At 48.9% G+C, this 26,454-nt stretch overlaps 1 protein-coding gene across 9 annotated transcripts in view; it reads left to right on the forward strand.

Moving 5' to 3' along the window:
* LRRK1 (leucine rich repeat kinase 1) overlaps window positions 1–26,454 on the forward strand; it is a 122,993-nt gene that overhangs the window by 88,128 nt on the left and 8,411 nt on the right. For all 9 annotated transcript variants that reach the window (XM_089906899.1, XM_089906900.1, XM_089906902.1 and 6 more), the window contains 14 exons: window positions 219–391; window positions 1,485–1,605; window positions 1,863–2,022; window positions 2,412–2,688; window positions 5,859–6,030; window positions 8,382–8,545; window positions 9,565–9,704; window positions 11,518–11,767; window positions 14,222–14,388; window positions 17,053–17,250; window positions 18,225–18,502; window positions 20,100–20,294; window positions 21,074–21,225; window positions 25,709–25,826. In XM_089906899.1, the coding sequence (XP_089763025.1) occupies window positions 219–391; window positions 1,485–1,605; window positions 1,863–2,022; window positions 2,412–2,688; window positions 5,859–6,030; window positions 8,382–8,545; window positions 9,565–9,704; window positions 11,518–11,767; window positions 14,222–14,388; window positions 17,053–17,250; window positions 18,225–18,502; window positions 20,100–20,294; window positions 21,074–21,225; window positions 25,709–25,826 (2,565 nt within the window). The remainder of the gene's footprint in view (window positions 1–218; window positions 392–1,484; window positions 1,606–1,862; window positions 2,023–2,411; window positions 2,689–5,858; window positions 6,031–8,381; window positions 8,546–9,564; window positions 9,705–11,517; window positions 11,768–14,221; window positions 14,389–17,052; window positions 17,251–18,224; window positions 18,503–20,099; window positions 20,295–21,073; window positions 21,226–25,708; window positions 25,827–26,454) is intronic.

Genomic DNA, 26,454 nt, shown 5'->3' on the forward strand with positions numbered 1-26,454 from the left:
GGGCCAGAAGCTGGGGCGCTGTCTGAAGGGATCAGAGATGGAGGCCCCAGGGAGTGTCACAGGCCCTCACACACCCCCTAGTGCGTGGCAGGCCCTCGAGGTTCTCAGAGAGGAGTGCGGGGTGCAGCGGGGTGATGGTTGAGGGCCAGGCCGTACAGGGTTGGCACATCCACCACCTAGGGAATTGTTCCCGTCCCCAGCCAGACTCTCTCTCACAGGCCAAGGCCCCAAACGCCGTGGTGCTAGTGGTGGGAACACACCTGGACTTAATCGAAACCAAATTCCGCGTGGAGAGAATCGCCACGCTGCGCGCCTATGTGCTGGCGCTCTGCCGCTCACCCTCCGGGTCCAGGGCCACCGGCTTCCCGGACATCACCTTCAAACACCTACAGTGAGTGTCCCATGGCATCCTGCTCGTCCCCACCTGTCACGGGGCTGTGGCTGCCGGCCCCTCACTCGTCCGTCTCCCTGGGGACGCCTGCTCTGCCTGCAGAGGGCTCCTGAGGCAGGGGCTGTGCTCCTCTGTTGCCCTGTCCAGGGTGAAGGGTGGCAGCTGGGCCCCCAGAGCAGATGCAGCCCTAGGGAGGGTGAGGAGCTGCCAGAGGATCTGCAGGGCAGGACCTGGAGACACTCTCTGTGCTTCCTGTCCAAGTCTCCCCACCCCCAGGGCCAGTGCTGAGTGTGCACGGCCCCAGTGGGACCACGAGATAGAAACTCAAATACCACCCATCACATTTGTTGATCATTGATCAAGAACAGACCCCAGGTGTGGTCCTGGTCCTCCCAGTGTGTCTGAGTGGTCCAGAGGGGCTGAGATGGGGGAGGGCCACAGGGTGGGATTCAGGATGGGCCAGTGCTGGTGGGACCAGTGTCCTGGGCATGTTGATTCTCCCACTCCTGTCCTTGGATTCTCACGACAGCTCTGCAGGTTATGGAGATTGTTGTGCCCACTTTGAAGATTATGAAACTGAGGCTCAGCTAGTAAGTGTTCTCTGACTGCTACCCTGGTGGCTCTTGGGTTCCCTCGCTCTGGGTGAAGTGCCATGGACATTGCTGCATGGGTCAGCCTGGAGACATGCCATGTGGCTCAGAGTACAGGATGGGGCTTTCAGGAATTCCTCGAGTGCCCTTGAGAATGCCCCCTGGGGCCTGCGATGATAGGAGTGCTGGCTCTGGGTCAGAAACCTGAGTCCCACCCAAGCCTGCTCTTGTGTCCTTGGGAGTCACCTTGTGCCTGCATGCCTCACTTTCCTCCTCTGTAAAGTGGGCACGTTGGGAAGACAGACTAAAGCAGCACATTGTGGTGCCCCCAGCACCATGCTTTGCGTCAGGTAAGGCCTCATTAAATTTCTGTGTCTATCTCTCATGAGTTTTCTCAACTTGCCAGTGTTTGGGACGAAACACTTAGGAAAACAGAGGCACTGCAGTACTTGTCAGAGAGGGGAGGTACGATGAATAAGCACGGTTCTTTTTTGCACTCACAGCGAACTTTCCTGTAAGAGCCTGGAAGGTCAGGAAGGGCTGCGGCAGCTCATTTTCCACGTCACGTGCAGCATGAAAGATGTGGGCAGCACCATTGGCTGCCAACGACTCGCGGGGAGGCTGGTGGGTACCTCTCATCCCCTTGAAGCCAGAGGGGCCTGCTTCCCATGTGTCAGGGGAACTGTACCTCCCTCTCTCTTTCTACTGTAAAACACATGTGCTGTATATAGTGTGTGGTCCCCATGTGAGCAGTTTCTTGGGGGAAGGGAGGGGTGGGACAGTGACAGGAAGCATTCCACCTACTCAGTCCTCTGGAGGGTGGCAGGCGAACCAGGCTGGCTGGGCACACCTGAGGGCCCAGCCTTTCCCACCTGTCCCAGATACCCAGGAGCTACCTGAGCCTCCAGGAGGCCGTGCTGGCAGAGCAGCAGCGCCGCGGCCTGAGAGATGATGTGCAGTACCTGACGGACAGGCAGCTGGAGCAGCTGGTAGAGCAGATACCTGGCAATGACATCAAGGACTACGAGGACCTACAGTCCGGTGGGTGGGCTGGGAGGGTGGGCAGGGAGAGGGGATCAGGTGGGTACCAGCAGGCACAGGCACAGGGCCCTGGGGAGGGGCACTCAAATTTTTCACCACTCTGTGCATGTCTGCAAATGACTGCAAAGACACTTCAGGTATCAATTTCGGGTTACAAATCAATTTTAACGAGTAAGTGAATTTGCAAAGATGGAATCCATGAATAATGGAGATCAGCACATTGGCAATAGTTACAAGATGCCTCTTGAGAACTGTGAAGGGCCCCATGTGTTGGGAGTGTTGGTTGCTTCCTAAGAAGAATCTGTAAGCTGGCCCCCTTAGGAGGAGGTCACCCAGAGTCCCTTTTGCCCTTTGTTTGACACTGTTCCCTCATCCCCTCCCCTGAGCAGCCATCAGCTTCCTCATTGAAACCGGCACCCTGCTCCACTTCCCGGACACCAGCCACGGCCTGAGGAACCTCTACTTCCTCGACCCCATTTGGTTGTCTGAATGTCTGCAGAGGATCTTCAACATCAAGGGCTCCAGGTCGGTGGCCAAGAATGGGGTGATCAGGGCGGAGGACCTCAGGATGCTGCTGGTTGGGACCGGCTTCACGAAGCAGACAGAAGAGCAGTATTTCCAGTTCCTGGCGAAATTTGAGATAGCCCTGCCCGTTGCCAACGACAGGTGAGGCCACGGACTGGGCTGTGCCGGTTGCTCCCTAGAGGAAGGAATTAGGGCTGGGACCACTGGTGGCTCGAGCAAGATTTCCAGGGATGGGCCATGATAATGACCTGCCTGCCTGGGCTGCGGCAGCAGGGTGTGGGCTTGGCCGGTCCCCCGGCTTGCTGCTCCTTCCTGTGCCTTGGATGTCTCTTTTCAGGGGGTTCAAAGAAATCCATTTATTGAAAAGGTGTAGGAAAACATGCAAGAATGGCAATGGCATTAAAGGTAACTTTGGGAAGTTCACGCTTTGGGAGGTTGATTGCTTGGTTATTTGATGAATAAAAATGGAGTGACAAAGATGTGTGTGCTAATTATACAGCCCAGCTTCAAAATGCAGGGAGGGCAGGGGCTGGAGGGGCATGTGGGTTAAATCTGATGATGCTCTGACCTAAACCAGCTTGGTTCTCAGGGCCTCCTTGCCCTAATTTCAGTTTCAGCCATTTCCTGTGTCTGATGCTGATGTTGACCCTGAGGCAGTAGCCAGATGCCAAATCCACAGACTTTTTCCATTCATCTGTCATAGAACTTGTCACCACCCTGCCCCTCAACCCCAGAGCTCTGGGGGGATGCCCACAGGAGACTCCCAGGGAGCTGCGCTGGACCCTGTGTGGCCAGCCCAGCAATTCCATCAGCACAGACTGGGTCTCCTGGGAGCCAGCCCTGGGCCATCTCTCTCTGAGATTTCCACTTGGTCTTATGACTATGGGAGGGGGCCTCAGTTCTTCCTGTTCCAGCTTCATGACGGCCAAGATTTAGTCCTAAGAAGAGAAACCCCAAAGAGGAATTCAAAACCCACATGATCCCTCACACCATGGCCCAGGTGTATCCTTGACTTTGGCCCATGAAAAAGCACACAGTGAAGCAGCCTGTGAGTTTACAACACTGCCAGAAGCTGACAATTTTCTGGTTATTTTATCAACAGATTAGAGGAATGAGGAGATATTAGCACTATGTAAAAGCAAGTCCCAACCTCCTTTCTTTTCTCATCTGTAAAATGGGAATAATACTATTATCTACTAGTATTATAGTCATTGTGAGGATTAAATTTGATAATACATGTAAACTATGAGAAGTGTCTCCTGCACCTGTGAGCTTCAAGGACATCAAGGATTATCAGTACTGTTATTGTTTCCATCTTTGTGTTAAGTGCTCATAGCCATTGGTGTCTGGTTCCATCTAAAGTCAGGAGTGTCCGAGCATTTTCCATTAGCACAGGTATAATCGTTCCCTTGTGCCCCAGGGACAAGGAGTTCCAGCTCCTCGCACCATAAGGTTTTATATGGTCAAAGACACTATCAACAAAAACAAAGGCATTTGCTGCTCCTTTTAGAGCATGGTTTTCAACTGCAGCCCTGAAAGCCTCCAGTCCCTGGGAAAACCTTCAGGGCATTTCTGAACCTCCCTACACTTCTGAGTGTTTGTGTACCTTCCAGCGGGGACTCGCTGGCTCTCAGCACTCAGGGAAGGCTCCTGCCCGACTGCTGAGACAACCTCAGGGACATAGTGTGAGCCGGCTCCGCAGTGCCCAGGTCTTCACAGACTTAATGTTCAACAGGCACATGAAGAACTCACCTCTTAATTCCCCAGGCTCTTCCCCTGGGACAGCCTTGCCCTACCAGTGATCACTTTTAAGGAGGTGCCAGTGGTCTCCTAGGGCTCCGCTCACCTTGAGCAGGGCTTCCATTGCCAGTCAGTTTAAATCTCTTCACTTGCCATGCTGGCTTCTAAGTCTCCTCTGCCTTCAAAAATATTGAGCACCTGCTCTGTGTGCTGCGTACTGGGGCACCTGGGTGCAGAGCGTGCTCCCTCCCCTTGCCCAGGGGACACCTGCCAGGTAGAAAGAAGCAGGAAGCTGCAGCACACAGGCAGTGTAGGGGTTCCCGTGAGATCCAAGCTGAGCATGATGCAGGCAGAAGAAGCAGGATAAATCACACTGGGCACTGACGAGAGCTGCCTATTTGGAGAGGTCAGAGAGATAAAGAAGGACTTCTCAGAACTTATAGGACTAAATCAGGGCATCTGTTGGAGAGCACCTGGCTGTGGAGAGAGGCACTCTAGCTGGGGTAGTTGAGAACGTCCTTTCACCCAAGACCTGTAATGGCTGAAAAGGACCAAAAACTTCACCATCTGCCCCCTGTCCATCCTTCTCTAACCCTTTGAGGTCAGTATCCATTCTCTTCCCATGTCAGGGAAGCAGATTCGCAATGAGCTTAAGCTGTGTGCTGAAGACAGAGCCAGGATCGATCCCTGGGTGCCCTGCCCACCAGGCTGTCACTGAATTTTCCTTCTACAATACTTTCAGCGCTTCCTTTCAGAAAGTTCTAAAGACGTTTTATAGGACCTAAACTGATGTATTTTTAAAGGATTAGGAGAGCTGAAGGCAAACCTTTAAGAAAAGGGCACATCCAAGGCTCTGCCCAAGGCCGCCTTAGCTCCAGGGCACACAGAAGATGCTGGTTGTCAGGGAAATCTTAGAGGGACCTCCCCCGTTTCAGCTGTTTCCAAATGATCAGTCATGAATGGCTCACTGACACTGTGATTCAGCGCTTTTATGAGTAAGAGTGCTCTCATAAAACATCGCTCTTTTGCACAAACAGCCTCATTCGAACATTTAAGGCAACTGTGTTGTTTCAACTGGTCAAGAACAATAAATAGCTTCTAAGGCCAAAAACATTTCTCTGACCCCAATATCTACATTGTCCTTAGAACTGTGCAGCTGTATTTGTTTTTCCTTCACCATCCAAAGTTAATTTTAAGTGAATCCCCAGTCGCAACCCAGTTTACAGAGAATTAACTACTATTTGCTGTGTCTGTTTATGACCACAGATGTTTCCACGTCTTCCCTTAGCCGTATTCTAGTCTCTATCTTAGAGACGTCAATAAACAGATTCACTGTGCCTATCTTCATTTTCTTTTGGAGCATTTATTCGAAGCATATAAACTACCCCCTCTATCTAAAAATAAGATTCCAAGGCCCTGGGAGGAAGGCACCGGGCAGCCTGAGCTGTTTCAGCAGAGCCTGCCCCAGGCCAGTCCATCTGCTGGGGTCAGGGCCCTGCAGCAGAGCTCAGGCCCCTGGTTCACCAGCCCCCTTTGGTGTGTTTCAGCTATCTCCCTTTGGTGTGTTTCAGCTATCTCCTGCCACATCTTCTTCCATCCAAACCTGGCCTGGACACCCACGGCATGCGGCATCCCACAGCCAACACCATTCAGAGGGTGTTTAAGATGAGCTTCGTTCCAGTTGGCTTCTGGCAAAGGTTTATAGCACGGATGCTGATCAGCTTGGCCGAGATGGACCTTCAGGTAGTTGCATTTTCTGCATGGGGCAGTTTTTGCTTGCATGCGAGGCACTTGCAACTGTGCCGTGGTGGGAGGGAGGGAGGGAGGAAGGGAAGGAGGGAGATGCCCTTTGCTGGAGGAGCCTGGCTGAAGACCCTTCTCCTGCAGCAAATCTGCTGACTTAGGGCCCGGAGGCCAGTACAGCATGGCTGCCTTCTCTCCTCTAAGCCACAGACCCATTTGAATCATTCTGTGAATACCAAATCAGTGGCTAGCTGGCTTGGACAGAATATCCCATTAGGGTTCTAATCTAACCAACATCAACATCCCCTGGAGGGCTTGTTAGAACACAGACAGTTAGGCCCCACTCGGGTTCTGGCTCCGTGGCTATGGACTGGGACTCAAGAATCTGTTTATCCAACCACTGCCCCAGGTGATGCTGCTGGTCAGGGACCACACCTCGAGAACCATGGCCTCAGAATCATGGCTTTACCATTCAGGCTGTGACTAGACTCCCCTAGGGAGCTCTAACAGACACAGACCAGGCACAGACACAGACCACTAAGTCAGAATCTGTGGGTGTGGCAGCCAGGGATCAGTATTTTTTAAAGCTCTCCAGGTGACTCCACTGTCCAGTCAAGCTTGAGAACCACTGGCATAGAACTTTAACTTGGTCTGGGAGCAGTGAAGACCTAACCCAAGGAGTTCTTTTCTGTGGGTTCACCTGGTGTTGTGTTGAAGGAAGTCCCGGCTGTCAGTCGACATTCATTTCATGCAAGACAATAATATGGAAATAGTGCTTGGCTAGAGCGGTGGTTCTCAAAGTGGGGTTCCTGGGCCAGCAGAATCAGCCTCACCTGGGAACTTGTTAGAAGTGCAAATTCTCAGGCCTGCCCCAGACCTGCTGCATCAGAAACTCCAGGATGGAGCCCAGGGCTCTGTTTTTCACAAACCTTCCAGCGAATTGTAACTTACTTTACAGTGTGAGAACCCCTGACATAAGCCAGGACTGTTGAATAATTGACATTAAACTCAGTATGAGTTTGCTTTTGCCATGTTCTATTTATAAGGCCCTTATGGAATTAAACTTCTTGTATTAAGTAAAGATATTCTTTGATCTTCCCATTTTACTGAAATGTTCAAAAGTAAATGGAAGAGCCTGAAAATTCTTTGGCATTTTCTCTCACAGCTCATGTTAACGGGAGGGAGACTTGTTAGCAACACAGTTGGGTGCACTGACAGATGGAAGGAGTGGGTGCATGGGTCACTCTTCCCTCCCTTTGAACTCTTCCTCCTGCCACGTTCTAAGTGGAAGGTCACCAAGCACCAGCATCGTGTGAGGCCTGAGCTTCCAAGTGGGCTCCGTGGCTGGCGGGGTGTGGGCCCAGCCGGGTGTGGAGGCAGGCGCCCTTCCTGGCAGCATCCCTCACTCAGAATTAGGAAAGAAGTCCTGTTGAAGTTCAGATGAGGAAAAGGAGTTCAGTCTCAGAAGTATCAAAGGCATGCAAATTCAAGCATTGATAAGATACCACTTGGCACCTATCAAATTAGCAGAGAGCTAACAGCCAGCCCCAGAATCAGGAAAGTTCACACACCATGGTCAGTGAATATACAGCCTATTCACCTTGAAAGCAATTCCTCACTAGGCATCCAGAGCCTGAAAATGTTCAAACCCTTTGACCCAATAATACTACTGCTATAAATCTGAACTACAGAAATCATTTGAAATCAGAGAAAGCTCTGTGGTTTTTCATGTTCATCTGGCTTATCTGAAAGAGCAAAAGATTGGAACCAACCTAAAAGTCCAAAGAAGAGAATGATTCAGCAAATTACTATACTTAATAAAATATTGAGCTTTAGAAAAATGAATTTTATGAGTTTTTAACGACATAGGAAAAGCAAAGTTTTTTTAAATATACACAATTAGACATTTAGAAATAAAAAATTACAAAATATGACCTCAGCTGTTTTATAAACATACAGGTAGATAGGAAAAAAACCTGGAATAAAATATACCAAAATTTTCATGATCTATGTGTTAAATTGGTATTTTATTTTCTCTCTTATATTTTTCTGTATTTTCCATATTTTCTAAGGTAACTTTTTGCTTGTAAAATCAGGGAGGGAAAAGATTTGAAAAAGAGAATCCTGTTTTCAATCTTTTAGGGAACATGTGTTCCCAGAGTATCCTGGAGACCCCCTCAGATAATGCAGCATTTCATTTGGCAGCAGGATAAGCGGTGCAGGAGGGAGGGGGTGGGAAGATGGACGGTGGTCCTTTATCACGATGGGGCCAGGACAGCCTCTTCACAGCTCTGCCCAGGGCCAGCGAAGAGCCCGGCCTACTTAAGTAGGGTCTTTTCTCTGTCTTTCAGCTTTTTGAAAACAAGAAGAATACTAAAAGCAGGCACAGGAAAGTCACCATTTACAGTTTTACAGGAAACCAGAGAAATCGCTGCAGCACATTCAGAGTGAAAAGAAATCAGACCATCTATTGGCAGGAAGGGCTCCTGGTCACTTTTGATGGGGGCTACCTCAGGTAGGAACATTTGGGAGCTCACTTGACTGGGTCACCACGGTGCTGCAGAAATGGGCCCCAGGGCAGCCTCCGCCGGGAGACTGTCCACTTGATGTCCAGAGTTCTGTTCCCAAGGGCAGGTCATCATGGAAGCTTGCTAGAAGTAGGAAACTCTCAGCAAATGTCCCAGAGCTTCCCCACCTTCTCACCCCTTCCTCTCTCCCATTACAGAACAGGAAAGGCAAGGGAGGGTGTGGTGACCACAGCCCAGCACTGGAGGGAAGTCGGTGGCCACTGAGCTCAGGGGTGAGAGTATCTAGCACCCCCTAGTCACTTAGGTGGGACCTACAGGGGCTTTGCAGCCATCCAGCACAACCCCCTTGTCCTAAGAGATGATGCCCCAGGTGATGACACTGGTTCCCCAGCCTGTACCCCACAGTACCTACCTTAGCTCCTTTTTCCTCTTCTCTGTCTTTTTTTTTTTTTTTTTTTGAGAGAGAGAGATAAAGTCAGCTCAACAGGTTAGTAACTGATTTTTAATCAGGTTTAGTTTAGTACATACAAGATTATTTCATACTTACAATTAGTTTTTAAAAATATTTTTTTCAGCTCTGTGAGAAGGGAGGGGAAAAGGGGAAAGTAACTTTTTTGAGGGCCTGATTTGGGCCACTCTTGGTGCCCGGTGCTTTCATATAGATGTTCCCACTTAAAGCTCACAGTTGCCACTTGGCAGATGAGAAGCCTGTGGTTCGGATGGAAAAACCTTCCCCAGGGTCACACCTAAGGGTCAGATCCCAGCCTGAGCGTCCCCTCCTGCAGTCCTCATTGTGTCCGCTTCACTATTTTGGGGACAGCGGGGGGACAAGGCAGGGCCATGCATGTAAGTACACAAACGCAGGAGCCTCCTCTGACAGTCCTGCCTGGGCCCCTGCAGAGGGGGTGGTCCCTGGGGGTTGCACCCTCACCCTGAAGGCAAGGAGATTAAACCAGGGCCCTTCACAGCTGATAATAATGGACCCCTTTTTGTTTCTGGGTTGCAGTGTGGAATCCTCGGATGTGAACTGGAAAAAGAAAAAAAGTGGAGGAATAAAAATCATTTGCCAATCGGAAATAAGGGACTTCTCGGCAATGGCTTTTATCACAGACCATGTCAACTCCTTGATCGATCAGTGGTTTCCTGGTAAGAAAATGTTTTTGAACCAGGTCTTGGCTCATGTTAATATTTCTTTATAAATCAGGGTGGGGCTCCTTATTTGGAGAACAGAAATCCCACTGTGATTCAGCCCAAGGGGACCAGAGGGGTCCTAACAGACCTTTGGCAGAGTCTTAAGCCCTGTGGGAGTCCAGCTGTGGACATGGGTGGAGGTGCTATGAGGAAGAAGTGGGCCCAGACCCACAGGTCCTGGGAGGGATTTGGCCTCTGGCTGCCCACAGCGTGGGGGAAGAAGAATGCCCCGGGTACCGCACATGGTCTAGGAAGACCCTCGATGTGAGCCTCACGTGTTTTTGTTTACATGGTGAGGACAGGGCTGCTGAAATCCAGGGGGGAGCCCGCAGCTGGAGATTCATCCCTTGTGCAGGGGTGGGAGGGAAGGCACCACACCTGCCAAGGGCCCCCATTTTCCTTCCCTGCCTACCCCAAACCCCCGAATCCCAGCGGTGATCAGCCACCCACGTAGCCCTTTCCAGCCCCTTTGATCAGTTTCTTCATTGACAGTCCACCCAAAGAAAATACTTTTTGAAGTGAAGCTCTTGAGGTCCTCTGTTTGTTTTGCTACTGAAGTGGAGACAAACCCACTGCGGGGCATCCTGCAGCGAGGAGGCCATCCAGTCAAAACCAGGCAGCCTCTTCCCTGTGAGCCCTCAACTCCGGAAGCCTGGAGATCAAGAGAGCAGAGAGCGAGTTTGGGATCCTAGTGCCGCCTCTGGCCTGCTAGTCCAGTCCTCTGGCCTCCTGAGCTGGCTTTCTCACCCTGCATCCTGGGAGAGCATCAAAAGAAATGCTTAAGAAACAGTGTCTGGGTGTGCTCCAGATCATACTCTGGACACCTGGGTCTGGGGTCCTTTGGGTGTTGATGGGAAAGGTGACATACAAGGAAAAAAAGCTTAAAGGAGCCTAAGGGAAGGTAGTTTAGTGTGTGGGTTGGGGCAGTTGGGCGGTGCTTGGCCATACAATGGGGGCCTCTAGACCATTTGAACCCTACGAGCCCTTTGTGATCTCCCCACAACAGGTGCTGCTGGGGATTTGACTAGGGCCTATAAGACAGGAAGGACTGAGCTGAGGGCCTGAGACAGGGCTGCCTAGACACAGCACCACCGGCCAGCTGGCAGGATGTGTTACACACATGTGCCCAGAAAATTCCATGCGTCCACCCTGCACAAAGCAGGACATCAGCTCACCCTTCTGGCATCTCCACGGGACAATTTGGAGGGTGTTTCTTTGTACCTCCTTTCAGGGGTGTGCAGAAAAGCTGTGTCTCCTGCCCAGGGGAACACAAGTAAAATGACTAGATTTTGTCTATTATAATTTGTACTCATTTCTCCTCCTGCATTGCTCTTCTAGAAAAGATCATAGTAATTGCAAGCCTTATGTTTCTAATTTTAAGAACAGCTCCTTACTGGTTGTGGTTTGGTCATTGGAGTGTGGCATAGCTCAGACAGCCTGCAATGTCCTTCCAGGACCCAGCTGTGCAGGAGGGATCCCCAAACTCTCAGCACCTCCTAGGCCAGCTACCTCTGGGTCTAGACCCCCTGGCGACTGTCCAGTGCATCCCTGGCCCCTCCCTGCAAGTGTCTTTTAGGATCGAGGATGGTGCTCCCCAAAAAGGAACCCGAGTGCGGCAGTCATGTTTCAGCCACTCCCAGGGGTCCAGGCCAGGGCAGACAGACACCCTCCTGTGAAAGGCTCACCCAGTCTGGGGGTACAGATGCTGTTCAGGGACCCACCTGCAGCCGCCTTTTTGTGAGCTGACTCCTGCTGTGTCCCCATTTAGCCCTGACGGCCACGGAAAGCGATGGGACCCCACTGATGGAGCAGTATGTGCCCTGCCCAGTGTGCGAGACCTCCTGGGCTCAGCACGCCGACCCAAGTGAGAGATTGGAGGATGTGCAGTACTTTGACATGGAAGACTGCGTGTTGACAGCCATCGAGCAGGACTTCATCTCCTGCCCCAGACACCCCGACCTCCCCGTGCCTCTTCAGGAGCTGGTCCCTGAGCTGTTCATGACTGACTTCCCGGCCAGGTATGCCACAGCGCCGATGCACAGGACCCAACCCCAGGTGACTTTTAGGTTCCCAGCCTAGGCTGCCTGAAGGGAAACAGGCTGTCAGCTTTCGTTTTGAAGCCACACAGGCCCAGCCAATAGGCAGAGCACTTAGAAGTTGAAGTCATCCTGGGACCCCACACCATTTCTCCCTCACATTAGCTGGTGCTCTTTTCCACTGAGCTGGCCCTCGTCTCTGATTCCTACTTTGCTGCTGGATCAAGGAATAGAAGACAAATATCCATTGGTGTCCAAAAAGGGGGCACTCCCAGATGTACTGCCTCATTTTCCTTTCTTGGCAAATGCTGACTCCTCACTGCTACCCTGCAGCTGAGCATTTAGATCCCCTAAATCTGTTCCTAGAGATGAGTCTACCTATATTAATCTAAGATAATAACTGGGGAGAGAATGCTGGAGAAAAGAGAAAACGTTTTGTGGTCCCACCCTATAGGAAACAGTCACAGAATCCAAGTGCTTGGTAAAAGATGGAATCTTCTGTTGTCATGGAAACCAGAAGCCATGATTTGGTCTCCCTGGAGATAATTTGACATTGGTGGTTAGCAATGTTTTTGGAGTTGTGAAATCCTGTTGTTTTCTTATTCAAAGGATTGCTATTTGGTTTCTTTAAAGAAACCCTTGGGGACGGCGAAAATATTTGTGTTGTCATTTTTCCAAATTGCTCCCCCACCCCAAGAAAATGGATATGGAGTACTCTGAGATATTGCAGGATTGTGGTTCCAAAACATGCTTCTGGATGGGTCTATTAAATTAAGAAATCACTTCCTACATTGGAAAAATTTCCCCCATAGATCTTTTTAATATTCCCATTACCTCATTGGTAGAAATGACAATTAAATACCACTCTTCTGAAAAGTGACTTACCTTTATCTCTAGATCTTTAACATGAGGGTTGTCACCTCTTGGAGACCACATGCAGAGATTTATATATGTGTGAATCAGATTTCATGGTGGGGTGCCCAATTAGGCAGCTCCAACTTTTAGAATTTTCACTTATTTGCTGAACCTTGTTATGTTTTATGCCCCCACTGAATCTGGGCTATGGAGTCTACTGTATGGAATCTGGAAAGCAAAGCCAGATTGGTCGTCCCTGTTGGTTTGGATCTAATTGCAGGCTATAGCATGGTTCTTAAACCAAGGTACCCGGCTGGGAGTTGAAATGCCCAAGAATCTGAACAGAATTCACAATCCAGCAGAGACTCTCTGGAAGCTTTAGCTATGGCCCAACCATGCCCCAAAGCATCACACTCCCTGACTGGGAGTTTAGGCAGGTGGGGGCAGGGGCAATCTGGCATCCACGGAGCCTTGTCCTGTGTCCCCAAATTACAGGAGTCCTAACAGAAAGCCCCAAGGGATCTTCAGCATAGCCACTGTTCCCTGTCTTATGAGGCTTCCAAGTGCCCACACTTCCCGAGCGGTGGTTTTGGGGTGGGCACTTGGAGAACAGCCCAGTTCATCTTCAACTACATCACCAAGGTCTACAATGGGTACAGTTGCATCTGCCAGGAGTGTGACATGGTTGAGCTGTGCAGAGTCTGAGCAGCTGCAAAATCTGTTCCTGGAAGACATGGGCAACAACTGCATGGTTGGGGGGTGGGAGAGGGGCATTGGTCTGTTGGGCCAGGAGAGCTCCAGGGGAGGCACCCGGCAGAGGTAGCTGAAGAGGAACATTGGAAGACCTCAGCAAAGCAGGGGGAAGCCCGGAAATGGGAGGGCATCCGGCTGCCTTGCCCACCCTCCCTCCCTCTTTCTCTCCCTTCCTGCATCCCTCCCTCTTTCCCTCCCTTCCAGGAGTGACTTGCAATATTTCCAAAAGCCCAACAGAAGTCCCCCTTTCACCTAGGGTTAGAACACACAGACAGGTGAGAAGATCTAAACTCCCTGCCTTTGGGTAAAATCCTAGCCATCAATTGTGGGGACACTGGCCATGCCAATCAGAAGCTCTGCATGGCCATTTATATAATTATTGGCTTAATAAAAAGATATGAGGAAACAACTAACCTAGCAGTAAATAAATGCAGTTTGTCTGATGGATACTAGCTCTCAAAGCATAGAACCTTTTGAAGGAAAATGTCCAAAGGAATTCTTTTTCTGTGTCTGCCGCCTTCAGAGGCTTCACCCTATACCACTCACCATCCACACCTCTGAGGCCATTCCTGTTATGAGCCCATTTTATAGAGGATACCAAGGCTTGTCAGGGCTGAGTGACCTGCCCAGGGCTGGGGTTTATCCCAGATCTGTGTGACCTCCCGGTGGCTTTGAACCCTGACTCTCCTCAGTGGGAACTAATGGCCAAGCACATTCTTGTACCCGCCCAGCCCAGGACCCGCCTCCCACCTCAGCAGGTCTCTCCAGGTTATAGGGGGCAGGTAAGAAGGTCTGTTCTAACCCCCCCACATACTGTGTTTCCGGCAGGCTCTTCCTGGAGAACAGCAAGCTGGAGCACAGCGAGGATGAGAGCACTGTCCTGGGCCAAGGTGGGAGTGGCACCATCGTTTACCGGGCCCGGTACCAAGGCCAGCCCGTGGCTGTGAAGCGATTCCAGATCAAAAAATTCAAGAACTTTGCTAATGCCCCTGAAGGTAAACAGGGCCCTGTATCGTTTCTTTACACATGTGTTTTCCCTTGGTCCAAACTTGCACCACCTTAGAGACCCCTGAGGCCACACAAGGCAGGGAAGGAGGGTGAGAAAAGCCGATGTGGGCCCCAGGGGTAGCCCTGCTTTATGCCTGGCAGGATGTGGGCCAGGCCTGAGAATCAGGCTGAGCAAGGCCTAGAAATTGCTTTTGGAGATTACTTTCTTGTCTGGACCTGAGCCCCCAAGAGCACGGGCCATCCTTACAATTTCCATCCACTCCGTGTCCAGCACAGGCCTGACACGTGGTGGGCACACAGTCAGACCTCAGGTGGACCTCTCACCCTGGGCCACCCCACCCAGCCACTAAAGGGAGGACGGTGGGCACTCCAGATGGATGAATTGGAAAGCCAGCATGGGTGGCTTCTCCCTTACCCCCTCCACCTGAAGGAGGGCACACCCTCTTGCCTTGGCATGCTCAGGTCCACACATCATGTGCAGCTCAGAGATGTTCTAGAGCAACACGTCACCACTTAATGCCCAGCTAGGGCAAGTGCTAGGAGGCTTCCTCCCTTCCAGCCAGCTGGATATCACATTTCTCACTGTCCCTGGCTTAGCATGGCTATCTTCATGATCACAAGAGGAATTTACACTCTTGGTAGAAAAATTAGAATCATAGAGCAATATAAAGAAACAGATCAGAAAGAAAGAGACATGGGGCTTCCCTGGTGGCGCAGTGGTTGGGAATCCCTCTGCCAATTCAGGGGACATGGGTTCGAACCCTGGTCCAGGAAGATCCCACAGGCCGCAGAGCAACTAAGCCACAACTACGGAGCCCACTCGCCTAGAGCCCATGCTCTGCAAGAAGAGAAGCCACCACAATGAGAAGCCCGCACACCACACCGAAGAGTAGCCCCCGCTCGCCACAACTAGAGAAAGCCCGCACCCAGCAACGAAGACCCAATGCAGCCAAAAATAAAATTAATAAAATAAATTTTTAAAAAAAAGAAAGGAAGAAACAAAACCATAGTTACATGCAGAGAATGTAAATCTAAGAGACTTTATTGACAAACACCATAGCCAATAAGAGTTTGATAAAGTTGTTAGACGTGAGCTCAGCATCAAATTTGGCACCAATGACCCATTAGAAAATGCCTTCCATGGCAGCAATTAAACCATAAAATATTGAGGAATAATTAATATTTATCATTCAATTTAGTTCTCATCTAAATTCCAGCAGGGTGTGTGTGTGTGTTAAATCTGACTGATTCTAAAATGCATGTGGGGACTTCCCTGGTGGTCCAGTGGTTAAGACTCCGTGCTTCCACTGCAGGGTGCATGGGTTCGATCCCTGTTTGGGAAACTAAGATCCCTCATGCCGCGCAGTGTAGCCAAATAAATACATAAAAATTTTTAAAATAATGAAAATAAAATGCATGTGAAGTGACAAAAACCCAAGAACAGCCAAGAAAATCCCACAACAGAAGACAAAGGAGAGAGGCTTGCCCAGCAAACGACTGACTTATAAGTCTCCAGGCATTAAGGCAGTGTTTTCCTGGGGCACGGCTGGGCCTGTCAAGGGAACGGAGAGAGCCTGCATGTGTGTGGGAGGCAAGGCTGGCACATGGCAGAGGTAACGTCAGGAGTCAGTGGGAAAGGCTGACTATTTGCTAAACTGGGGCAGACTTGGGTCAGCCTTCGACCATAGTCAGAAACATTCTTAATGGTCTAAAGACCCAATGTGAAAACTAAGACTTTTACACTTAAAAAACAAGTTTGTTTGGCACACACATAGATCTGGCACAGTTGATACATTTTAACTGCCAAGATTTTCTTCAGGCTGTTTAAACTTCCATGTCCAATGATCCCTGATTTTAAAATCTGAACATAAGGGAGGGACAGATCAGGACACAAGAAGACAAGCAGGACCTGGTGGACACTGCTCGGTGACCTCAGGGCTGGCAACAGCCTGGTGGGTGACCAGTTGGTGGGAAAGGCCCCTCAGGGGGACTCAGGCAAATGCCTTACATGTGGGATGCACTTCAAGGACAGCCCACCACTGCCCATAGACCTTTCTCCTCTGGGCTGAGATGACGTGTCACAGGCCCATGGCTGCCCCACGGTTTTCTCTCTGGCTGACAAGAGGGCAGTAGTTCTTTCTGCCCTTCATCGTCCTGGCTCCTGGCAGGGAGTAAGGTAAGCAGCAGCGACCAAGCCCCCAGCATCCCTGCAGATGAGCAGCGGAACTTGGTTACATGCCAGACATGTTGCCTGAACTCTGGGTTATACTCGGGTATGCAGGATTGGAATAAGATCCAGTTGAGACCCTCAGGCAGCCAGCAGCGGGGTGGGGTGAGGGCTAAGAGAGTGGGTGACAAGGGTGGGAGCGTGTGCACCAAGGGGATAGGAATGCTGAGTGTGACAGGACAAGTGTAGACCTGGGGAGGGGGCTTGATACCAGCCCGGATGCCTCAGGAATGCCTACATTTGGTGCCAAAATTGGGTGACGATATTGCAACCCCAGTTATGTTGAGTGACTTAAAATGTAAATCCTGGCCCTGCCCAGCCCCTCGAGTCCCTGTGACGCAGCTCTGAGTGTGACAGGGCCCCCACGCAGAGTTGCCCTACACAGGCTCCCCAGGCAGTGGTGACAGCTGTTCTCTCCCTGCAGACACCATGCTGAGGCACCTTCGGTCCACAGACGCCATGAGGAACTTCTCGGAGTTCCGGCAGGAGGCCAGCATGCTGCACGCCCTGCAGCACCCCTGCATCGTGTCCCTCATCGGCATCAGTGTCCACCCGCTCTGCTTCGCCCTGGAGCTCGCCCCGCTTGGCAGCCTCAACACCGTGCTGTCCGAGAATGCCAAAGGTACCCACCATGCCCAGAATCTTCCACAGAGCGCTGCCTGGGGCCCGCCCCAGCCCAGTCCAGCCCATGGGAGGCCAGAGAGCCCATGGTGGGCAGCTCAGGTCCTGGGGAGCCATCTGTGGCCGGGCACACCCACCTGTGACTCATGTGCCACTCCCAGTGGGTGATAAAAGGGCTTCTCCAGGCCTAAGTGCTGGGCAGTGGTGTTGGCGAGGCTGCAGGAGCCCACAGTTTGGAGTCAGACAGAGCTATGTTCCAAGTCCAGGCTGTCTGCCATAATCCAGGAAGTTGCTTAATTTACTCATCCATAAAAGGAGGATGAGATGATAATAGCCCCACTTGGAGGGCAGTGAGAGCATCAAAAGAGGCAGCCCAGGGAGGCCTGATCAGCAGCAGCCTGGTGAGCGCAGTAGCCACATAAATCTCTCCTTTGCCCATAGCTCACCACATCTGTCCACGATTGTTAAAAATCTGAGACCCTGGGGTCAGTTTTATTCTATATTATTTTTTAACAAAAGTTTTAAATATTTGCCCTGAGAAATGGGTAACTAAATTCCAAACAGCTGACAGAGGGAAAGAGGTAGATGTCTTTTAACTCAGCAAGAAGAAATGCAGTTAAAATCAATTATTCCTCCCCCAGTGGAAGAGATTTTTTTTAATGGAGTTCTTATACCTGCAACTCACCCCTTGACATTATAGCAATCTTGGCCTGAGATGAACTCTAGGAATTTTGAATCCTTGCTCTTTTTAGTAAAAACACCAACAATTGCAGAGATGCAATTCATGAGATGCCATGAAGCAGTAACAACAAGCATTTCTAACCTAAATAATCTTAAGAAGGTTGTTCTCTGTCTCTTCTGGCATCCAGCCTGGAGAGCAATGAGAATGCGTCAGTAGAATATAAAGTATTTGGGGAGACAGAGGTAAGAAAAGAGTTGTTATGATGATAGTTTGATAATTTTTTCTTTGCAAAGATTCTTCCTTTATGCCCCTGGGACACATGCTCACCCAAAAAATAGCCTACCAGATAGCCTCCGGCCTGGCCTACCTGCACAAGAAAAACATCATCTTCTGTGACCTGAAATCAGACAACATCCTGGTCTGGTCTCTGGACATCAAGGAGCACATCAACATCAAGCTGTCAGACTACGGCATATCCCGGCAGTCATTTCACGAGGGCGCCCTTGGCGTGGAGGGCACTCCTGGCTACCAGGCCCCAGAGATCAGGCCTCGCATCGTGTACGATGAGAAGGTATGGGCCCTGGCCCACTGCTGTCCCCTGGCCCAGGACTGCATAGCCCTGGAGGCACCTGCAGCTTCTGGGCTCCACATGCCCCCAAGCACACATTTCTCCCTCTCCCGTGCTCAACCACAGGCACTGGCTTGAACCAGAAGGGCACAGAGGCCTGTTTCTACCTAGTAATGTCATGAGTGACTTCTCCTTATCTTCAGAGCAGTGACCTAGCCTGAGAATACTCAAACCTCAGTTCAGGAACATAGTGAAGGCTGTGCACAGTGGACAAAAAGTCCAAGACAGAGATGGGTCCAGATTTGTGTCCCAACTCTGCCATTTAAATGTGCAAAATGGAGACAGAGGACCAGCCTCACAGTGGCTTGTGAGGAACAGACAGATAAGGAGGCTCCTGGTCAAATCAAAAGGCAGCATCACCAAAGCCAAGAGAAGAGAGTGAATTCTGGCAGGTTAAGCATGGCCTCCCATGGCCAACCTTGGCTGAGACGAAGGCTAAATGCTTGCCTTCTTCCCTGAGGGCTGTTTGGTAGATGCAGGCACACAGACAACTTAAAAACATCTTACAGTGCTCGCCTTGCATCTTGTGCCAGCCCTGGTTAATTAATCAGCCAGCAGTGAAACTCCCCTGGTCTGTAATTTCTCATTATTTGGTGATTTGTAGATGGGTCATTGACTAATTGCTTCAGGAATGACCCAAGCATATGTGGGTTAAATTGGCATCTGTAGCTATTAACCAAGATAGAAAAGACAAACCAGAGTGACAAAAATAAGCTTCTTAGTAACAGATGACAAGGCACCTCATAACTAAATTTATAACAGAACCTTCACATTGAAAACTCTCAGGTCTACCTTAGCCATTCTCCTGCTAAAAAGTTATTTCTTGACCCTCATGGAGACCTGTGTAACTCTCTCCTTTAGGCACATTTTCATGACATTTAGAGGAATCAAGATGTTGTGATCTGGGAGACTTTCCCCTCTTTATGATTTGCATGTACTCCTACTACCAAGCATGTTAAACCAAGAGTTTGCATTTTCCTGCCTTGTTTTTATACTTAAGGGAAAGGACCATGGCATCCTTTGAGCCCTTAACCAGTGCCTGACAGCAAGTTCTCATTATGTGTTTAGTGGGTGGATGGATGGATGGATGGATGGATGGGTGGGTGGATGAGTGGATGGAAGGAAGGAAGTATGGGGGGATGGATGGGTAAATGGACAGAAGGACAGTCAGATGGATGCATATATGGGTACAAAGGAAGATGCATAGATAAATGTCCAGAAGGACAGGTGATCAGGTGGGTGGCTGACTGGATAGATGGATGGATAGAAAGAAGGGAGGGAGGAAGGAAGGAAAAAAAGGAAGAACTGGAAGATAGATGGATAAAGGGACAGAATGATGGTTAGTCAGATGGTTGGTGGGATGCTTGGACAGGTAGAGAGAGGTGGATGGATTGGTGAAATTGATGATTGTCTTCCTTTGGACAGGGCCCACGTTTTCCTTATCTAACGTGTCTCCCCACTCCCTCTCTCTCTCAGGGCCAGCTTGCAAGATCTGCTGGGCCCAGGAAGGGGGTCTGACTTGGCTTGCCTCTCTGCCTAGGTAGACATGTTTTCCTATGGGATGGTGCTCTACGAGTTGCTGTCAGGACAGCGGCCTGCACTGGGCCAGCACCAGCTTCAGATTGCCAAGAAGCTGTCCAAGGGCATCCGCCCAGTTCTGGGGCAGCTGGAGGAAGTGCAGTTCCATCGACTCCAGGCACTTATGATGGAGTGCTGGGACACAAAGCCTGAGAAGGTACCTGGGGGCACAGAGCCTGGGGGCCTGGCAGCTCCTGCCAGCTGGTGGAGGCTATGGGTCTCCAGAGTGCACATGTATGGCTGCCTGCCCACCCTTCACTGAGGGTCTAGAACAAATTGAGCAACCCTTTTCTGCTCATCTCTTCTACAAAGAGATATGTATTGCTTCTAATACATCCAGTTCATTTTCTTTGAGTGGGTGTCACTCCCAGGAAAAACGAAGTTTCTTTTCCTCCCCAACTTTTGTGTTACATCATCATGCGAATAAAGCAAACCTTATAGTGATACAGCCCCCATCCAAGAGCAGAGAGAATGTACGTATCTCTTTTTAAAGTATGGGAAGAAAGTTTGCTCATGAGAAGCAGGAGCCGTATTATCATTTTGAAGCTAGTTGTTTTGGGAAGAGACCAATGGTTTCAAGGTTAAAACTTATTTATCAAATTAGATGATGCTAGTTTAATGTATGGAGAGTAAATGAGGTCTGAGAAAAAATATTTTCCAGATTTTGTGTCCCTGGGCATGGGGGTTGGAATATCAGAGTTTAGGCTAACCTGACCACCTGACTTTAAGTTGCCATGGATAACGGTGACCCAGACCCTGGAAGGGTTTGTTTCTGGTATCTGAAGTTGTTTGGGCCTCTTGTTTTGATTGGGTGCTGAATAAGCAGATTCCACTTCTTCCTTCCTGGTTCAAGACCCTTAGTTTCAAGGAAAGAACGGGCATCCATCTGGTTGTAAGTGACCCTTGCTTATGACCCTGCTGGCCTCTCTCCCTCAGCGACCACTGGCCCTGGCAGTGGTGAGCCAGATGAAGGACCCAACCTTTGCAACCTTCATGTACCAGCTGCCCTGCGGGAAGCAGACGGCCTTCTTCTCGTCCCAGGGCCAGGAGTACATGGTGGTGTTCTGGGATGGGAAAGAGGAGTCCAGGTAACGTCTGAGGCCTACCATGCCCTGCTGGTATCAGAATGCGGGGGGGTGACCGTGGACTTGGGGAGCAGTCATGGATGACCATGGTGAGAGATGTTTAGTGGACAGTGGGTTGAAAGCCTGATGGAGTCTGCTTGAGAGAGAAAACAGTCCATAGACATGCACATGTGGGTTTGTGGATAAGAGAAGCAGAGAACATGTGATGTCTGCCAGGGACATGGGGGGCGGGGGTCAAAGGAGGGTTTTGTTTTAAGATGGGAGTTATTTGCAGCTTGATGGTAGAGGAAGTAAATGATGCTGGGGTCAGGAAGAGAGGAAGGTACTGGAGCGGAGTTGCTGAGTAGAGAGAAGGGAAGGGGTCCCAGGAACAAGCAAGAGGGATGCCCTTAAATAAGAATTCATGCCCCCCCACCTTCCAGGTGCATCTCTTTTTGTTAGTGATGTGGCAGGAAGGACAGGGACATTGGGGAGGGGCTTTGCGTATTCGAGGAGAATGACAGAGAGGCCAGGGACTTGGAAAGATAGCATCAGAGACTTAGGAGAAAAGCACCATCCTGTGTGAGACCCTTCAGTCCTGGTCAGAGGTGTGGCCTCTCCCACCTACCTAGAGTGACATCTTCAGAAGCAAGAGAGCATTTCACGGCACGAATAGTCTTCTAGGAAGCCTAGTGCAACATTTGCAGGTGCTCAAATCTGATAAGGCTTAGGTAAAGCAAAGCTTAAGATGCAATGAGATAAATGGAAAAGACTTTGCCATTTCCCTAGGTCACTATTGGTAAGGTTTTCATCAGGTTTTATGTCACTGGGACTGAGTGTTCTGACATAAGACGTACTCTAAGAAAAACAAAAATGTCCTAAAAAATAAAAATAAAAAAATATGTAAAAAGTGTATACATATATGTCCACATATATGTAAAAAATACATATATATGTAGGTGTGTATATACATATACACACAGTCAGTAATTATAATGTCGGTGGTAGTGTTGCTATTTTAAGGCATTGCTTATAATTGTAGGGTAAAGTTAATGAGTAATTATGTTGGTGCCATGCATTGCAAATTGTGATACTCAGCATGCAAAATATAAAAGATAGGTTAAATGAAAATCCTGTAGTTCTGAATTTAAATTGGATGGATTTGTGAGTATTTTAGCTTTAAGAAAAATGAACTTATATTTCATAGCTCTGCCCATTGAAAGGGCCTAGAAACAATGACCAACCAAATACTAGTGAGCACCCCTAGGATGCAGATGGTGGTCTCTTAGTGCCAAGGGGAACCAAGGCTTATTGGAGAAGTGGCTGACTCCAGATTTGGGGCAGGAAGTGGACCTGAAACATCTGACACACTGGAAACAAGGATGCCATCAGAGACTTGTGAGGGTGGATCAAAGGGACTCAGGAGCCAATCTGAATAGGTTCCCACTGGCCAAAGATAGGGCAACCAAGGATCAGTAAGAATAAATATCTGCAGTGAATTGAGACACATCAAATTGTTTAAATTCGTTAGTTTCTAATGCTACTTAATAAAAAATAATAATTTAAAATTTTTTTAACTTATAAAACTCCTCATTGATCATCATTGGAGGCTCCTAGGGAACAAACCTATTATTTTGAAAGTTAGTCTATACAGAAAGAATCAAGGTTTTATTCTGCCTTTCCTATGTGAACTGTGCCCCATGGAAGCTAGCAAAAGAGATGATAGGAGGAAGTTTTTCTTTTTAGAGTAAATGAAGCTAATAAATGAAGAAGAAATGCTAGAATTAGAATGTCAGCATTTTGTAATCTCTATTGAAATAATGGATGTAGGCAGTTATCATTAATGATCACAAAAGGAGCGAGAACCAGACATTGTGTGCCTCTCAGTAGAAATACACAACCCCAATGAGGAAGTATTCTTGCCTAAAAATTCAGATGTAATCTAATCAAGACTCCAGATCGGGGACAGGGGAATGAGGTAGATGAAACCCTGGGATGCAGGAACTCCACAGGACACCTCCCAGTGTCTTCATCACATGACCTGCTAGGGGAGAAAGAGAAAGAGGGAAGGAAAACCTATCAAAAGACTGAGACATAAAAATCAGTGGAAATGTGAGCTTTCTTTCACTGCTGATTCAAGCAAACTGAAAACAATAATGAGAGAGTTGGGGAAGTTTGAATACTGGATATTCATATTAAGGAATTATTTTCTCTTAGGTGGGGTCATGCATTGTGGTTAGGTTTCTAATCATCTTTTTTTTCTAATCATCTTTTAGAGATAAATGCAGAAACATTATAGATAAAAGATGATTTGGGGGATTTGCTTCATAAGAATCTGGGGAGAGAAAAAAAATGGATGGGGGCAGAGATGAACTGACATGGCCATACGGTGATAATTACTGAAGCTGGGTGATGGGCACATGCTCTGTGATATGCACACTGTGAAAAAGAAGAAATGAGGGAGAGATTGATAGGTGGGGCCTGGGCCCTCTGGTTTGAATGACAGCACATGGTTTTCAAACTCCTTTATGGGCACAGCATCCCGATATCACAATGCTTTTGGTGGAATGTCACAATCTCAGAAGACCAGGAAATATAGGCATACTGCCTATCATGAAAATAAAGCCCTCTTACTATTAAAGAGTATAAATGTACACATAAAATAAATTGAAATGCTCACCAGTGTATATAAAAATAAACCCAATTTTCCCGTCAATATTTATTTCCTCAACAGACTGTAAAACCTTTTAAACAAATAGAGAAAATTTTAAATTATTAATCTTTTTATTTCAGGGATTTTTACAAATCAGTGGAAAAAAATACTAAAATCCAATAGTAAATAGGCAGGGAACATATGTATCCTTTGAAAAAAGGTACACAGAGAACAATGAACATATTTTTTAACAATTGAACTTACTGGTAATCAAAGAAATATAAATTCAATCTGCAACATAACTTTTTTTTCTTGCTCATCATGTTGGCAAACTTTTTTTTCAAGGATAATAATGGATGCTACTGAGGGTGGGTCATACCTTACTGGTGAGCATCTAAATTTGCACATCTGTCTGAAAACCAATTTGTCAGTATGTCTTAAATGGCTTCGAGATACTTATACCCTTTGACCCAGTAATTGCCGGTCTAGGAACCTTTCCCAAGGTTGCAGGGATGTTGGGGTGCTCAGTGCTGCTTCTGGCATGGGCCCTGCTCCACCCCACCGCCCAGCAATACTTTCTTCACCTTCTCAGTCTTACAGACTCACCCAGGATATTGGAGACAATACTGCTCAGAGCTGTAAAAGCTTATCTCCAGAGGGAAGGGGAAGCCTCTCTCTGTGACTTGGGAGGGTTTTAAAAGCTCACCCCCCAGCCTGAAGAAGGGGCAAGCTCACTGGAGGGTGAGGGGAAGAAATTATGGCCAGAAGCACAAAGGGCAGTGAGCCTGGGAAGTGAGAGTGGAGAGGGAAATGAGACCGAGACCATCCTGAATTAAGGAAGGGAAGTGGGTGAGAAGAAAGTGGGGACGTGCAGAAAACAGGATACACATAACAAAATTCTTGTTGGATGGAATAGGGGTGTGTTATCCTTTAAGTTTCTCTATATTTTTAATTTTTTCCAAGTTAAATGTAAAGTTATTTATAATATCCTAGTTTTATTTTTTCAATGCATGGAAAAAAGACTGGAGAAAAAGGGGGAATATAACTTTGGAGAAAGTCTTCATTTGCTGATTTTTTGCTCATCTCTCATCATCTGTGAATACACGTTATCAGTCAACAATGGCAAAGGGTTTCCAAACTTTGATGGCAGAAAAATGTTACATTGAGAACTGCTATCCACTCACTTGACTTATTCCCTTGGACTGGGGAAAAGATCTGTGTGGCCTGGGTGAATAATCGACCCCTGCCCCAGCTGCAGTCTTCCCTCCAGGCAGTGAGCATGCTGGATACCTATCAAGGACGGTGGGGAGATGGCAATGCTGGGGAACATGGCGGGGGCGGGTGAGTGAAGGGCCACTCTCATAAACAACAGTTTGTTAGTTCTCAGAGCACTTATGTTGGGGGCCCGTTTTGAGACCCCCAGTCTACTCTGAAGTTCCCCCATCTGTCTCTGGTTGACCTGAGGTACTCTGCTGTGTGTGTGTGGCGGGGGCGCAGGGGGGAGACATGGCCAGTGGGAGGGCAGGGAGCGGCCTTAGTGCAGGTACAGCCCCCTGGTGTCCCTTCACGCTGTGGGCAACTTTTTGAGCCCTCAAAGGTCACAGAAAGAGGAGGGTCTTTCTTCTGCTTGGGAATGGCCTTTCTCTGCCCAAATGTTTAAGCATTACCAGGCAGACAGAACCAGGCTCTTCCCCAGACATGAACAGTCCTTGAGTCTTTTAAAACATGCGAAATTGGACCCTGGGCTGGAAGGGGTGGACAAGGTCCACAGCTGATGTCCTCCTCCAAAGCTGCTACAGGCCAGGCCAGGGAGAGGGAGGCCTGAGCTGACTGCACAGTTGTTGCTGATTGTAGGAACTACACGGTGGTGAACGCGGAGAAGGGCCTCCTGGAAGTGCAGCGCGTGAGCTGTGCGGGCATGAAGCTGAGCTGCCAGCTCAAGGTCCAGAACTCTCTGTGGACGGCCACTGAGGTAACCACCCCCCTGCAGGGCTCTCATCGAGGTGGGCGACACCAGCCCCTGGGGGGGTCCCATTTAGCAACTAAATATGCAGGACACCCAGGTACATTTGAATTTCAGATTTAACCCCAGCCCACAACTGTGAGACCCCAGAGCAATGCCAGCAGCCCTGTGAACAAGCAGCATCTCTGGGATTCAGCTAAGTGTCAAGTGCAAAATCCCGGCAAGAGGAGAACCCCAGCAGGTTGGCGAAGTGACTGGGTTTCTTATAACATTGCCTGTCTACACAGCAAATCCACTCAGCTCTGAGGCCTCGTGCCTTCATGTAAAAAGGTCAGCAGAAGGTGCAAGGAACTGTCTTCTGAGAACTCCAGAGAGGAGTGCCCCAAAACAAATGCTCTGAAGCTACTGGGTGGGGGTGTATGAACTGGTGCAGGCTTTCCAGATGGCAAGTATCGTTCAAATATGCATCAGAAATCTCAAAAATATTTGTACCATGTAAGCCTCTGCAATTTTAGCTTTAAGAGTTTGTTCTAAGGAAAAAACCAAGACACACACACACACACACACACACACACACACACTCAGACTAGATAGGTGTATAAGAATGCTCATTCCAGTATAATTCATAGTAGTAAAG

The sequence above is a fragment of the Delphinapterus leucas genome, chromosome 2 (genome assembly GCF_059928025.1).
Source record: "Delphinapterus leucas isolate spDelLeu-1000000601 "Yukka" chromosome 2, BTC_Dleu_Yukka2, whole genome shotgun sequence".
NCBI classification, from domain to species: Eukaryota; Metazoa; Chordata; class Mammalia; order Artiodactyla; family Monodontidae; genus Delphinapterus; species Delphinapterus leucas.